This window comes from Archocentrus centrarchus, chromosome 12 (genome assembly GCF_007364275.1).
Source record: "Archocentrus centrarchus isolate MPI-CPG fArcCen1 chromosome 12, fArcCen1, whole genome shotgun sequence".
In the NCBI taxonomy this organism is placed as follows: domain Eukaryota; kingdom Metazoa; phylum Chordata; class Actinopteri; order Cichliformes; family Cichlidae; genus Archocentrus; species Archocentrus centrarchus.
The window spans coordinates 26,043,480-26,059,659 of NC_044357.1; the positions used below are offsets into that span (position 1 = coordinate 26,043,480).

At 46.2% G+C, this 16,180-nt stretch overlaps 1 protein-coding gene across 1 annotated transcript in view; it reads left to right on the forward strand.

Annotated features, from left to right (window-relative positions):
• The first annotated feature begins 878 nt into the window (after nt 1-878).
• LOC115789014 (alpha-mannosidase 2) overlaps nt 879-16,180 on the forward strand; it is a 23,501-nt gene continuing 8,199 nt past the window's right edge. The window contains exons 1-16 of the mRNA XM_030742161.1: nt 879-1,164; nt 4,071-4,198; nt 4,389-4,604; nt 5,205-5,349; nt 5,429-5,516; nt 6,009-6,092; nt 10,527-10,654; nt 10,744-10,917; nt 11,124-11,310; nt 11,573-11,750; nt 12,140-12,330; nt 12,421-12,618; nt 13,511-13,625; nt 14,097-14,164; nt 15,513-15,681; nt 15,753-15,989. Coding sequence (XP_030598021.1) covers nt 4,073-4,198; nt 4,389-4,604; nt 5,205-5,349; nt 5,429-5,516; nt 6,009-6,092; nt 10,527-10,654; nt 10,744-10,917; nt 11,124-11,310; nt 11,573-11,750; nt 12,140-12,330; nt 12,421-12,618; nt 13,511-13,625; nt 14,097-14,164; nt 15,513-15,681; nt 15,753-15,989 — 2,304 coding nt within the window. The 5' untranslated portion in view covers nt 879-1,164; nt 4,071-4,072. The remainder of the gene's footprint in view (nt 1,165-4,070; nt 4,199-4,388; nt 4,605-5,204; nt 5,350-5,428; nt 5,517-6,008; nt 6,093-10,526; nt 10,655-10,743; nt 10,918-11,123; nt 11,311-11,572; nt 11,751-12,139; nt 12,331-12,420; nt 12,619-13,510; nt 13,626-14,096; nt 14,165-15,512; nt 15,682-15,752; nt 15,990-16,180) is intronic.

The window sequence follows — 16,180 nt, forward strand, 5'->3', positions numbered from 1 at the left end:
TTGTACGGAGATTAAAGAACGAGGTAAACTTTATGGTGATGTTGGCAAACTTCTGAGCATAGGGTAAAAATAGAGTTACAGCAGCGTTTCCACTGTTTGCTAACAGTGAGTGTGACAGTTCATCCTCCCTGCTGCTTCCTGAGGTCAGAGGTTGCTGCACCTGATGGGTGAGACTGGTCCATGGAGTAAAACCTGCTCTTACAGCGCCCTCTGCTGCTGGCTTATTTGGCTCTTACAGTTTTATCGAGCTGCCAGCACACATTTACACCCATCCACACGCAGCACCAACTCTCACACCTCACTTCTTAGTTAAACAGACTAATACCTTATTTCCCTTTAAAAAAAAAATAAAAATATGAATTAAAAGGAGAAAACAGGTGGACTTATGGGTATGAATGGGTAGTGTTTTGATGTATATGTGTATTGATATGTTTCTTATGTATATAGTGTTTTCCATTTTATTTCATCCTTATCTGTACCTGAGCTGTTGTAACGTGCAAATTTCCCTGAGGTGGGATCATTAAAGTTTTATCTTACCTTAAATTTGCTTTATATAATTCAGGTGAGGTTAATTTTGCAGTGACAGGTCTGAATTATCAGCTCCTCAGGATCCTCACAGCTAAACAGCTGTTTCACAGGTCAGTACAGATGTTTCTGTGTGATGGTAACACTGAACATCTGGCAGGAAAACGGATTCCTGTGTTTAATTTGAAGACTGTAGTGCGGGAGGAAGTTTCCTCGTGATTCAGCGTCTCACCTCCACCTGTCCGCCTAACGTGACAGGAAACACCACGTGACTCGCAACTTCTCTCGTCGGAAGTGACGTCGTGTTGAGTCAGCCCAACCAAACGGGAGGCAAACAGACGGCAGTACGCATGCGCAGCAGCAGGCTACCCTGAGTGCGCTGCAGCCAAAAGTCCGAACTTCTTTTTTCTTTTTTGTTTTTTTAACTTTTATTTTTTTGTGTTTTTTTTATTCGGGTTATTTTCCCGGGCCCTTGCGTCACGCTTTGTCGTCATTGCGTAGCACGAGACGCAGCGAGGGCGCGAGACCCGACGCCGTTTGTACTACCCGGAAGTCAGGAAGCGACGGTCTGAGTTTAAGCTGAGAAAGTTTGATGGTTATTCTGCCAGAGGCCGTCTCAGCTGCAGCGGCGACCACCAGGTGAGCGCACAGGTGACATATCCAGGATAGTTTCTATTGGTCAGTTTTCGCTGCTGTGGCAGAGGTGCAGAGCAGCTGAGAGGGAGCTTTTCCTCACAGGGATCATCCCAAAGTTTCCTATGAGGAGGAAAAAACCGACAGAGCTCTCCTGCTGAACACCTGTTCATCTCCTGCTCATCCTGAACTGAACTGTACAGGTTATCATTAACTGAAGTTCCATCCAGGTGATTCTCCACACCTCAGGATGTTCTCCAGGTGTGCGTCACATGACGCTCCGTTTCCTTCACGCTTTTTTTCCACATCAGAAAACAGAAAAACCAGGACAGGGCAGAGCCTGTAACACAGGTGTAAACTATAAAGACGCAGGTCGATGCTCTGACAGGAACTTCCTGCTGTGCAGGTTTCATCTCAGCAGATCCTCCAGCAGGACCTCTGAGGCTCAGACCTGTTTTTATGAGATGTTTTGATGTAAATGTTTCTGTGAAGAGAAACATGAAATTCTGCATCAGTTCCTGCGATCACTGTTACCCTCTCCCTGCTGAGGGCTGATTTTCTCTCTGGTTGTAAATGTGACAGGTGAGGCTCACATCAGCTGACCAAGACCCTGATTCTTACCACAGCCTGCTCTTTAGCACTGATGTGTTTCATGCAAACTGGGAAATTAGATTTGCAGCAGCATTTCTAGAACTGTATTAACATCAGGAAACTGCAGAAATTACAGGAAGAAAAGTCCCCAGTAAGGAAAAGTGTACTTTTTTGCCCACTGATCAGATCCGGAACGTGACATTAACCCTCCTGACCTCTGCTGATGTCCAAACACTCGTCCTGACTTCTCCCTCAGAGCTCAGTGGCTGTTTTAACCAGGTTGAGTGTCCTGAAGTGAGCTGTAACAGATTCAGGAAAATGAAAAAACAGAGTCTCAGCAGAGACTGGTTTCCTCAGGAAGGAAGCTCTGCTGGATGTGCATCTGCAGCGTCTGCATGGATTCAAACAGACAGGAATCTGAAGCTCTGCAGCATCTCAGCCTTTTATAACCTCTGAGGGTTTCTCTAAAATGATTATCATCTCTTTTGATTCATTGCGCTGAGTCACAAATTCATGGTGCAACATGATCCACTTCCTCAAACAACTGCCAGGATAACGTGTTGTTGTACATGATGCAAAGCAGACGCAGAGACGGCAGCCTCGGGCGGAGCGATGGGTCTGAACTCCATCAGTTTGGTTAGGATCGAGTCTTAAACCGGGTGAGCAGGAAGAGATCCAACTTTTCTAAACTCAGAAAAGTGTTCGGCCTTAGAGAAAAACATCCTGACCAGCCTCACTGTCAGAAACCTGTTAGAGGAGAAGACCTGCTCACTTCATCAGAGCTTTTCTTCCTTTGTGTTTGCTACCATAAACAATCTGCTGTTTTATCAGCTGATCATCTCATATTGATGACAGTATCAGCATTCAGCCCTCCTGCATTCAGCCCACCTGGAGTGCAGGGCACTCCAGGTGGGCTGAATGCCGTCATTAGCAGGACTCTGGAGAACCTGACTGCATACTGAGGAGGTAATTCAGCCATTTGATTCAGGTGTGTTGGATCATGGACACATCTAAAACCTGCAGGACACCGGCCCTCGAGGCCTGGAGTTGAAGAGCCCTGGTTTAGAGGAAGTAAAGCAGGAACCACGTGTTAGCCTGGCAGGTCAGACTGAGGGTCACCTGTTGGATACTTCACCTGTGGAGCAGAGCAGGGAGGGTCTTTGGTCAAAGAGTGAAGTAATCCGATTACCCTGTGGCAGTGAAGCAGAGATGATTGTGGCCTCCTGGACTCATGCAGAGGGGCAGAAGTTTCAGTTTGTTTGTGCAGTCAAATAAAATGTGAAAGAAATAAAAGTCTTTCAGACTTTCAGTCTTTGAACATTGAACCAACAGCAGAGCTGCTGGGCTCTGACATCACAGCTCACTGATAACAGGATCAGTCGGCGGTGCTGATATCAGCTCTGACATATTTACTCAGACAAACCATCAGTTCAACGTCCGCAGTGGCTTTTTGTACCTGACTGACTGTCAGCCTCAAACCTTCGGCTTCTAAAGCAGTTCGTCCTGCTCAGTATGAGTCTCTGGGTCTCTGGCTCTCTGGGTCTCTGGCTCTCTGGGCCTCTGGCTCTCTGGGCCTCTGGCTCTCTGGGCCTCTGGCTCTCTGAGTCTCTGGCTCTCTGAGTCTCTGGCTCTCTGAGTCTCTGGCTCTCTGGTTCTCTGGCTCTCTGGGCCTCTGGCTCTCTGGGCCTCTGGCTCTCTGGGCCTCTGGGCCTCTGGCTCTCTGGGCCTCTGGGCCTCTGGCTCTCTGGGTCTCTGGGTCTCTGGGCCTCTGGGCCTCTGGCTCTCTGGGTCTCTGGGTCTCTGGCTCTCTGGGCCTCTGGGTCTCTGGCTCTCTGGGCCTCTGGGCCTCTGGCTCTCTGGGCCTCTGGGTCTCTGGGTCTCTGGGCCTCTGGGCCTCTGGCTCTCTGGCTCTCTGGGTCTCTGGCTCTCTGGGCCTCTGGCTCTCTGGGCCTCTGGGTCTCTGGGCCTCTGGCTCTCTGGGTCTCTGGGTCTCTGGGCCTCCGTGAAAAGCAGTTAAAGCAAAAAATCTGTGCAGCTGTATTTAACAGTTCTGAGTTGAAGCCCGACTTCTTTTTATCACAGTCCTAATGATTCACCTTATCTTACTACATTTCCCATGATTCCCCTGGGTGCTACAATTCTTACTTACTTAAAAACAATCAAATCAAAATTATTTAACAGCTTAACAAAGTTCGGGTGTCGAGCCCCACGGTTACAGATGCAATACATAACACATATAAATAAATACAGTTTTCACATTAATGATAAAACATCAATTCTAATTTTGGAAAACTGTGTTTAAAAATTGTCTGTCATCATAGTGATGAAGAGGAGTCGGGTGTTGGCGGTGCTGGTGGGCGGAGTCTTCTTCGCAGCAGTGATGTCACTGTACCGCATGCTGGAGCTGATGCAGAGGCCGGAGCAGCACGGGGACAAGTCTCACAGACAGGTGGAGGACCTCCATCACAGACAAAACACTTCCTGTCTCTGCAGTTTTTCACAATAAAAGACTATAAGAATACAACATGTGGATTTTCAAAACTGTTTTTATTATTTTTATTATTAACTGAATGAAATGATTTACCATAACTGAAGAAAAAATGAATTATGATGAATGAACCAATCAGATCTGTTTTCAGGATTTGGCCTTCCTCCAGCAGAAGATAGACAGGCTGGAACGTCTCCTTAGCGACAACAACCATTTGGTTGCTAGGCTGCGTGACTCTCTGCTCCAACGCCAAGCATCAGGGCGGAGCGCCAACATCAGTTCAGACTCCGCCCCCGGCGGTGGGGCTGGGACACTCTCTGGGTGCCGATTGGCCAAAGAGATGAAGGACGGAGCCGATGGAGTTCAGGTCAGCGAGAATTTACCTTTAGGTTTTATTCTGCTTCTATTTTAAAATATTTTTCATTTAAAACCAGAAACATCTCTGATTTTGAAGTAACTGAGTACCTTTACTCAAGTATTCTCTGAATTTGAGCTCTTTTTTTTTTTTCTTTTTTTTTTTTACCAAAATCATTTATTGGGCAGTTGTCGAGGATTTTAAACAGGTGGAGGTGTTTAAGGTGGAGCTGATGGAGCACATTCTGGGACTCCAGCATCAACTAACCAAAGCTGAACAGCAGCAGCACAAGTTACAGTCTGTGCTCTGCAGTCTATAATAAACTGAGTCCTGAGCCCGACCGAATAACCGCGTTTGTCTCCACGTTTTAGTTTAATCTGAAAGTCGTGCTGAAGTCGGAGTCGTAAATTCACCGTCTGCTGGACGGTCTTTCATTTGTCCTTTCATTGATCAAATATTCAGGATTGAAAGAAGCATCAAGAAAAAACATCCACACACTGCTGACCTCTGACCCTGAGGTCCACAGCGAGGGTTCGTGAGGCTGGTTAATAAAGTTTCATTTAAATGTTTAATTATATGTGACTACTTCCTGTTTGTTTGCTCCTCCATCAGCTGCTGGATGTTTATGACCTCTTGCCCTTCGATAACCCCGACGGTGGCCCCTGGAAGCAGGGCTTTGACATCACTTATCAGGGCAACGAGTGGGCGGAGCAACCTTTGGAGCTCTTCCTGGTTCCGCATTCGCACAACGACCCCGGTGGGTGAGACTGCGACCGTGCAGCAGCACGAAGGCGCGGATGAGGGGAAACTAAAGCGTGGTGGTGTTGTTGTTTCAGGCTGGCTGAAGACGTTCGACGGGTACTACCAAGATCAGACGAGACACATCCTCGACAACATGGTGGTCAAACTGAGTGAGGACAGCAGGTACGCCCACTCCCTGCGTGCAGACACGCCAAACCCGGGGCTTCTGTCAGTCCTCGGGTTAAATCATAAAGCAGCTTCATTATTAATGTAATTATTAACTGCAGAGAGAAGCTTACAGGTGAGCATCGTCCTTCATAACCAGGCTACCTGATAACGTCAGACTCTGCCCCTCATTTCAATATGATCACATGGCTGCTGGCAAACTGATAACTTCATCCAGGAACTTCTTTGAGATTTTGTTTCTACTGACAGAAATTTATTGATTTAGATTTTTTTTTTTGCTTCTTTAACACTGAAATTAGAGTTTGTGAGATGAATAAAGTCTTTGTGTTTATTTAATGATGACAGTGGACGCTCAATAAACTCCTCAGAGACACAAAAATAATGATAGAACACAAAGAAACAGCAGAGACTGATGTGCTCTGTGGTTATTGGATGCTTGGTGTTGTTTTGATGCTGCTTATTTATCGTGACGCGTTTCCTGTTCCTCAGGAGGAAGTTGATCTGGGCTGAAATCAGTTATTTCTCTAAGTGGTGGAGCGACATCGACGACCAGAAGAGAGTGACGGTCAAACGGTAACGTTTGCTCGGGCTTCCAGTCAGAAGCCGTTAAACAGCAGAAACATCCTGAAAGCAGGAAGAAGGAAAAACTCCACCCACTGAAATCCAGTTCAAACCGATCCAACTAAAATAAGCTCGAGCCTTTTCTGCTTAATCTCAAATTCTTTTTTTGAGCAAAGCCTTTTTGTTGTTTTTTTAAGTAAACACAAAACAGCAACACAAAAATCCCTCCCACCCCACCCCGCCTATACCATCAGTGTGCACATCTTGTGCTTGTAACACAACTAATACAAATCTCAGGTTTGTGCATATGTAATATAACCAGACCGTTATGCAAATTTGTCTGCTGAAATACATTCAAAATAACACAAAAATGGCTGCCAGGTATCCTTTTTTTTTTTTTCTTTTGAGGGGCCACAGCAGCGTTATTGTATGAATCAGAATCAGAATCAGAATCAGAAGGTTTTATTGCCATATGGGTGAACAGGTTCACAGCATTAGGAAATTGCTGCGGTACTTCGTGCTTACAGAAAAAAAACAAATAAGTATAAAAACTATAAGACAATATACAAGTATACAAATTGCAAATATACAGAGATATTAGAGCTATAACTATAGCACAATATTACAAAATTACAAAATATACAGTGCAGAGACTAATTAAAAGATAAAAGAATGTAGACTATATTCCACTAATATGTACATCAGTGCAATCAGACAGGTGCATAGACATAGGGTCATCAGCGTTTGTGGAGGGTGGTGGTAACAGTCTTAGGGTAATTGTTCATGAGTCCAACAGCAGAGGGGAAGAAACTGTTCTTATGGCGGGAGGTTCTGGTCCGTATGGACCGTAGCCTCCTGCCTGAGGGGAGAGGGTCAAAAAGTCTGTGCCCAGGGTGAGAGTGGTCGGCTGTGATCCGACCTGCACGCCCCAGTGTCCTGGAGGTGTACAGGTCCTGGAGAGATGGGAGGTTACAGCCAATCACCTTCTCAGCAGAGTGCACAACGCGCTGTAGTCTCTGTTTGTCCCTAGTGGTGGCTCCAGCGTACCACACAGTGATGGAGGAGGTGAGGATGGACTCAATGATGGCAGTATAGAACTGCACCATGGTCCTTGCTGGCAAGTTGAATTTCTTCAACTGCCGCAGGAAGTACATCCTCTGCTGGGCCTTTTTGACAACAGAGGTGATGGTGGGCTCCCACTTGAGGTCCTGGGTGATGGTAGTTCCCAGGAAGCGAAAAGAGTCCACTGTGGTGATGGGGGTGTCAGTCAGGATGATGGAGGGTAGAGGGGCTGTGTGCTTCCTAAAGTCCACTATAATCTCCACTGTCTTCTGGGCGTTCAGTACCAGGTTATTGTGGGTGCACCAGGACACCAGACGTTTGACCTCCATCCTGTAGGCCGACTCGTCCCCGTCTGAGATGAGTCCGATGAGAGTCATGTCGTCTGCAAACTTAATAAGCTTGACAGACTGGTGGTCAGAGGTGCAGCAGTTGGTATACAGGGAGAAGAGCAGAGGAGAGAGGACACAGCCCTGAGGAGTGCCAGTGCTGATGGTCCGGGAGTCCGAGACATTCTTCCCCAGCCTCACGTGCTGCTTCCTGTTCATCAGGAAGTCAATGATCCACCTGCAGATGGGATCTGGCACGTTCATCTGGGACAGCTTGTCTTGGAGGAGATCAGGGATGATGGTGTTGAAGGCAGAGCTGAAGTCCACAAACAGGATCCTGGCGTAGGTTCCCTGGGAGTCCAGATGCTGTAGGATGAAGTGCAGAGTCAGGTTGATGGCGTCGTCCACAGACCTGTTGGCTCTGTAGGCAAACTGCAGGGGGTCCAGAAGGGGGGCTGTGAGGGACTTGAGGTGGGACAGCACCAGACGCTCAAATGACTTCATGACCACAGAAGTCAGTGCCACAGGTCTGTAGTCATTTAGTCCAGTGATCCTTGGCTTCTTGGGGACAGGAACAATGGTAGCGGTTTTAAAGCAGACAGGCACGTGGCAAGCCTCCAGTGAGGAGTTGAAGATGTTCGTGAACAATGGGGCAAGCTCGTTAGCACAGTGTCTCAGTGTGGCAGGTGAGACACCATCTGGACCTGGAGCTTTGCGAGCTTTGACACTCCTGAACTGCTTTAGCACCTGGTCCTCCTGAATACAAAAGACTGTGGGGGTGGGGGATGAGGGGGACTCTGGGGTGGGAGTCCTTGATGATGTGGGCTTCTCTGAGGTGTGGGGAGTGGGGGAGGTTGGGGGGTGAATATTTGTGTTGGCTGTATTGTAGTTGGGACTGGTGGAGGTGTGAAGGCTGCTGAACTGACCATCAAAACGACAATAGAACTCGTTCAGTCTATTTGCAGTTTGTAGGTCGTCTGTGGAGTGGGGGGTTTTAGGCTTGTAGTTGGTAATCTGCCTAAAACCTTTCCATACAGAGGCCGCGTCGTTCTCTGAGATCTGCTGCTGTATATTCTCAGAGTGATGTGATCTAGCAGTGGCCACTTCCTTGCTAAACCTGTACTTGGCCTCTTTGTAGCAGTCTTTGTCCCCACTTTTAAAAGCCTCCCTCTTCTCTATCCACAGCTGCTTCAGTCTGGGAGTAAACCAGGGTTTGTCACTGTTATAACACACCCTGGTGCGTGATGGCACAATGCTGTCCTCGCAGAAGTGGATATACGAGGTTACAGTGTCCGTGTAGTCATCCAGACTGTCACAGGCAGCCCTCATTGAGTCCCAGTCTGTAGTTTCGAAGCATGTGCGGAGCTCCTCCACAGCCTCACGGGTCCACTGCTTTGTTGTCCTCACCACAGGTTTTGAGAGCTTCAGCCTCTGTCTGTACGCGGGGATCAGGTGGATCATGTCGTGGTCAGAGAGGCCGAGTGCAGCGCGGGACACTGCGTGATAAGCCCCGCTTATCGTGCTGTAGCAGTATGTAGCATATGGATGCTTGTTTCTGCCACAAAAAAAAAAAATCACATCTGTAATTTGAGGTTAATAACTTGAATTACTCGAGTTACGGATGGCATTTTTTTTTTAACGCCGGAAACAAGCTTCCATATTATTGACAGTGTAGATATGACAGGAAAGCGGGAGAAGAGATGGGGGAAGATGTGCATGAGAGTGCGACAGGCCGGGACTCGAACCTGCGCTGCCTTCTTTCAGCCTTGTGGCAAACATATTGTATACTTGTATATTGTCTTATAGTTTTTATACTTATTTGTTTTTTCTGTAAGCACGAAGTACCACAGCAATTTCCTAATGCTGTGAACCTGTTCACCCATATGGCAATAAAAACCTTCTGATTCTGATTCTGAAACATGGTCGCCTGTTCCACCACTGAGCCACCCTGGCGCCCATCATAGAACTTTTTAACAAATCCCTTGACTGTGTCTGTAATCTGGCACGGTTGATTTGGTGAAGGAGTCGCTCTCATGATTCCGCTAGTGACCACACTCCCTGGCTAATCAGTGGCACGCTGTCCTTTGCTTAGAACCTCGGGTGAGTGAGTACAGAAAAAGGACCTGCAAAGTGTACCTGATTCTAATGGAAATGCCGTCAAATCACGGCGAGTCGAGTCGATCCGCACTGAGTCGTTCTGTATGGAAACGTAGCTTAAGATTCTAATGTTAGCCGCCCAGTAACTACATAAAATTAGGGGATGACATACCTCCAAGACTGCGGGGTAGTTGCAGCATTTACCTGCCAGTCCGTGGATGCTTTTAGGAAGGACTTAGGAAGGAACATTGGCACGCTCTGAAATAGATAAAGAAATTTAGGCAGTATGGTCATTTTGACTGAATTGATTCTTCCCACCAAGCAATGCCCTGCCTAAGATTCACCAAGAGAGGCAGATAATTCGCCTTATAAAGTTCCTTACAGGCTTGAGTTATCCAAAAACCCAGGTATTTAAATTTTTTAGAACTAATTTTTAAAGGAACTGAGCCCACAGGCTTCCCTTCTATAGATGTCACAGGCATCAGTTCGATTTTGTTGAAGATTAATCTTTATAGCCAGATATTCTCCCAAATTTTTGAAGTAAGCTAAGTAACTCAGGGAGACTAGACGGAGGGTATGGACTATACAAAAGTGCGTCTTGGGCATATAAGGAAACTTTATGTTCAGTGCCGGACTGAATTCTACCTTTAATCACTGAACGTTGCCGCAAAGCTACAGCAAGCGGTTCCTTCGCAAGAAGTGGAGAGAGTGGGCAACCCTGCCCCGTACCACGTTTCAACTCAAAATAGCTGGATTAGTGTTAATCTGAATTTTGTATTCAGTTTTTAGTCATTTTTAAGACTGTTTAATTTTAAACTACTTTTATAATTTTATTTATTTAAAAAAATTTTTTTTGTATTTTTATTATCAATCCGTCATTTTGATATATCTTAAATATAATTTTCCATCATTTGAAGCCATTTTTTTCTGTTTCCTGTTTCCTTTTCGTGTGATTGGCCAGCCTGGTGGAGGCAGGACAGTTGGAGCTGGTAACGGGTGGCTGGGTGATGCCCGATGAGGCGAACTCTCATTACTTCGCTCTGCTGGATCAGCTGATGGAGGGACACCAGTGGCTGCAGAAACACCTGGGTCACATGACTCACCTGTTTGACTCACACGTTGTTGTGACGATGCGTTTCCTGTTCGCCAGTTTAACCATAACTGTTTGCTCTGTACAGGTGTGAAGCCGAGCAGCGGCTGGGCCATCGACCCGTTTGGCCACTCCCCCTCCATGACGTACCTGCTGAAGGGGGCAGGGCTTCACAACATGGTCATCCAGAGAGTTCACTATGCTGTCAAGAAGCACTTTGCAAGGCAACAGACGCTTGAGTTTCTATGGCGACAGAGTTGGGGTAAATAATGCTCATTCAGTAAATAAATTATAAAAAATTAAAAATGATTCAACTTGTTTATAGCTGACTCAAAATATATGAGTCAGCTATAAACATTGATTTACTTCAAACTTCAGGGAATAAACTTTATTAATAACTAATGAAATACAAAAACAGGAAGTTAGAAGATTCTTTTTTTTAACCTCTGACCACTTCCTGTCCATCAGACACCTCCTCCCGCAGTGACATCACATGTCACATGATGCCCTTCTACAGCTACGATGTGCCACACACGTGCGGTCCGAACCCGGCGATCTGCTGTCAGTTCGACTTCCAGCGCCTACCGGGGAGGCGGATCTACTGTCCATGGAAAATCCCACCAAAACCAATCACAGACCAGAACATCCAGGAGAGGTGAACAGGGGGCGGGGTCAAAGGCAACAACATAATTTTCATTCATTTTAACTTTGAATTTTAAGGACTTTTTGTGATTTTCTTTTTTATCTTTAAAATGTTTTTATTTTTAATGCTTAAATAAATCAGAAGTAATTAAGCTTTTACAACAGCAGGTCCTCTCCTCGCTCGGCCTGTTTGCTATATGCATCAGCACTTAGTTTTGTATTATAGTTACACTGATTGATCGGAGCTGATATCGATCCGTCTGTCGCCCTCTAAGAGCGCTCCTCCTGTTGGATCAGTACCGTCAGAAGTCGCGACTCTTTCGCTCGCCCGTTCTTCTTGTTCCTCTTGGCGATGACTTTCGGTACGTGGAGTCGAGTGAGTGGGACGTTCAGTTCACCAACTACCAGAAACTCTTCGATTACTTCAACCAGCACCCAGAGCTCCACATCAAGGTATGTACCTAGGACACCTGGGAGGTGACTACAATGCTGACTAAATAGTGACGTTTAAGTGACGTCACTCTTACTTCCCTCCATCTTTATCCAGGCTCGGGACTAACACTAGGAGTTCTAGGATTTTAGATGATGGAAGAATCAAAATTATACAGCTAAAGATGAGTACGAGAGAGAAACATACATGTGATATTTATGTTTGTAATATAGCATTAATAAACCCAAACAGCTCACAGAGGTGAAGTAATCAATAAGATCGATAAATATCAGTCATGGTGTCTAAAATATTCTGGAGCAACACCCGTACAGAAAAATAATAAACTATAATGATGAATAAAGTATAACCACAGTCATTAGCATCAGGTCTACTCTTCTGCTCTTGTTTTTAGGCTCGTTTCGGGACACTTGCTGATTACTTTGAGGCTCTTCATCGGCGTCTGAGCTCCACATCAGCGACTCTGCCGGCGCTCCGTGGAGACTTTTTCTCATATGCGGACCGAGATGATCATTACTGGACGGGATACTTCACATCCCGGCCATTTTATAAACGCCTCGACAGGACGCTGGAGGCCCTGCTCAGGTACATCCACTCTGTGCGCTTCATGGTTACACGTTGCAGCGTTGTTGTTCATTTCTGTGGTGATTGGTTTGACTGTTCCTTCTCCGGCAGAGCGACAGAAATCCTTTTCAGCCTGACGCTGGCTGAAATGCGCCGTTTGCGCAGTGATGGTCGTCTGGTTGAAGATTTTCCTGCACGTGAGCACTTCCAGCGACTGACTGTGGCGAGACGGAACCTGGCACTCTTCCAACACCATGATGCCGTCACCGGCACCGGCCGGGACCACGTGGTGGTCGACTATGGTAGCAGGTGGCTACTTCCTGTTAGCACAACAGCATGTTAAGATGATCAGACGATGCTATAAATTTTAGTTGTCAAACACATGGAGCATTAATCTCACACGTGATAGAACTGCAAAACTTGATGTTAGCCATATTAGCAAGGATGGCGGAGCAGTGGATGAAAATATGTGCAGCACTTTTTTTTAGAGAGCTGTTAAGAGTTGTGATAAACTGTTAGCTAGCATTAAAACTGTTAACAGTATATATTAGCATGTGATTATTAGCATGAAGGTTGTGAGCTGATAGTATTAGATGAATGTTAGAATTAGCATGTTAGCATAAATCAAAAATTTAAAGAACCTCATACTGTTAGCATGAACATGTTAGCGTATCAATGTGGATCTACAGTGCCATGAAGAAGTATTTTCCCCCTTCCAATTTCTTATTTACTCGAGTTAACTTTGTCTAATATTAAAATGTGTTTGGGCTGAAATATGGAAGGAGCAAAGACTTTTTCATAGTGCTACAGAACTATGTCAGTGTTAATCAGTGTTAGCATAGCAGCACCTGTAGCATTTTTAGAATTAGCCTGCTTTTTTTGTCTCATTTTTTTCGTCCATGCTTTCTGTTGAAGGACGGCGTCACCACCGGCAACGGTAACAGGTACTGCCACGTGTAGTGTGAGCAGTTAACATTAGCATTAGCCTCCCATGACATCCATCCATTTAGATTTAGCATCTAACACGAGTAGTCGTCACTCTTGTTTAGTAAGTGTGTTGTTAGCCTGTTTTTTGCTGTATAGACTGTCATTTGTTTTTGTCTGGAAACTGTAAATGTCGAACTGCTTCCTGAATTCAAGAATGTAAAATACAACAAAACAGAAACAGAATTTTTTCAGCTAATATTTGTTTGTTTTCTAGGTTATTTCAGTCGATCCTGAACCTGCACCAGGTGCAGCAGAGCTCTGCCCATTGGCTGCTCCTATTGGACAAGACCCAATACCACCATGACCAATCAAAACCCTTCTTGCAAATGGTGACTTTTCACTTTCCTATAGGCTCCAGATATTTAGATAGCTAGAGATAGATACTTTATTGATCCCACATGGGAAATTATTGTGTTATAGCAGCATAACCTTTTCATAATGTTTTCATTCTTTGAAGGCGCTCAGCTCCATATTTTTATACCTGGACTCTGCTAGAACAGCATTGTTTCATTCACAGTTCAAAAATAATTCGACTTTATCTGACAGTGCAGTTTCTCAGTTCTTCCTCTGTCGCTTTAAGGCCAGAACGTAACTGTTTTTGATGACCATAGAAATAAATCTTTGAGCCGACATTGAAAACAGTGTCAGACTCTGAAGTCTGAACTTTTAGCTGAAATTTTAACTCTGACTTTGTTGAAAGTGCCGCGTTCACAGCGATGCATTGACAGCGACACGTTGAGGTTTTTACGCTGTTTCAAAGTGAGAATTTAAATGCCTGAAATGATGAACTGTCTCTTCAGGACGAAGTGATCTCAGCACAGGACGCTCTGCCTCAGAAGACGATGCTCTCACTCAGTAATGAGCCCAGGTAAGGGGGCGGGGCTTGTACACTGAGGAGGAGGGATCAGGTGTAAATTTAATAATGCAATGATCTAGTGATTTTATTTCTTTACCTTCTATTTGAACTTTCTAAAAAGTGTCTTTAACCATTTTACTCCAAATGCATCGGCCGTGGCACAACATACTTCAAAAGTACCGCCATTCGCGGACTTCAGGCAACAAATACCATAATACCCCTATATGGCTGTGACGTGCAATTTCTGGGCTTTCAGGAACCGTTTGCATTTTTCAATAGGACAAACGGTTGCAGAGTTATGGTAAAAAGCCAGCTGACCAACGTTCCTTTGATCAGCCGACTCTGCGCTGCTATGCCATGTCTCAATCAGCTGTTCGCCGCTATTGAGGGCAAGTTACGGGCGCTTCAGAGACGATCACCTGGTGTTAAAGAGTTAAAAATACTAGAAACTGGGCACCCGGGTGGCTTAGTGGTGAAGCCGGCGACCACATATATAGTCTGCGTTGTGGTACAGGTGGTGCGGGTTCAAGTCCCGGCCAGGTGCCAATTTGCCCGCGTGTCTTCCCCTGTCTCCCTCTACATTTTTGGCCACTGTGGCCAAAAATGTAAAAAAAAGAAAAGAAATAAATACTAGAAACTAAATCTGAATAAAAGTCCTTCACTCTTGCATGACGAGAAGGGAGCGGGAGATCGACAGACGAATCGGGGCTGCCTCTACAGTGATGCGGACACTGCACCGGTCTGTCGTGGTGAAGAGGGAGGTTAGTGTAAAAGCGAAGCTCTCGATTTACCGGTCGATCTACGTTCCTAACCTCACCTATGGTCACGAGCTTTGGGTAGTGACCGAAAGAATAAGATCGCAAATACAAGCGGCAGAAATTAGTTTCCTTCGAAGGGTGGCTGGCCTCTCCCTTAGAGATAAGGTGAGGAGTGCGGCCATCCGGGAGGGGCTCAGAGTAGAGCCGCTGCTCCTCCACATCAAAAGGAGCCAGTTGAGGTGGCTCGGGCATCTGATTAGGATGCCTCCTGGCCGCGTCTTGGGTGAGGTGTTCCGGGCATGTCCCACCTGGAGGAGGCAGGAGGAGGAGGTAGACCCAGGACACGCTGGAGAGATTATATCTCTCGGCTGGCTTGGGAACGCCTTGGGGTCCCCCTGGATGAGCTGGACGAGGTGGCTGGGGAGAGGGAAGCCTGGGCTTCTCTGCTTAGGCTGCTGCCCCCGCGACCCGGCCCCGGATAAGCGGAAGAGAATGATGGATGGATGGATGGATGGATGGATCTTGCATGCCTCTGGGTGCGTGAACATCAGTTAACACTGTTGGCCTCGATCACTACTATTGATTATTGGTTTCTGTTTCAGGTCACTGGTCATCTTTAACCCCACCGAGCAGCTCCGTACCTCCGTCATCAGCATCATTGTCGACTCTCTGGATGCTCGGGTTGTCGATGCCGAATCAGGTCGACAAATGCCCGCTCAGATCTCTGCAGTGTGGGCGGAGCCAAGCCAGCCATCCACAGATAGTTTCCAGGTCAGGACCAGCTCACTGATTAGTTTATTGATCAGGGCGATTGGATTTAACTTTCTGTTTCCTCATTCCAGCTCTCCTTCCTCGCTGAACTTCCTCCTCTGTCACTTGTTGTGTACCATGTGACCAAAGCATCCACTGGCTCCACCCCTCGGACGCGTTACATAGTCCATCGTCGTGGCAACACGCCAACTATCCACTCCGAGCACTTCCAGGTGTCCAAACTCCAAGGATCGGAAGCTGAAGCCCCCCTGTCACTTAGCAACAAGCACTTACAGATATGGAGCTCCCCAGAAACGGGCCTGCTGCAGGTCAGCACTTTCAAATTAATGTCTGTTCAGAGAACATAGCAGATAAATGTGACTTGATTCCAGTGTTCCCAGTAACAAGCCGCACAATCTTTCAGCCAAATGTGATTGAAGCCAAATACATTCAGTCAAAAATAATCAAAATCCAAAAACATGATTATAAAAATAGAGTCATGTCAGGATCATCTCCATAC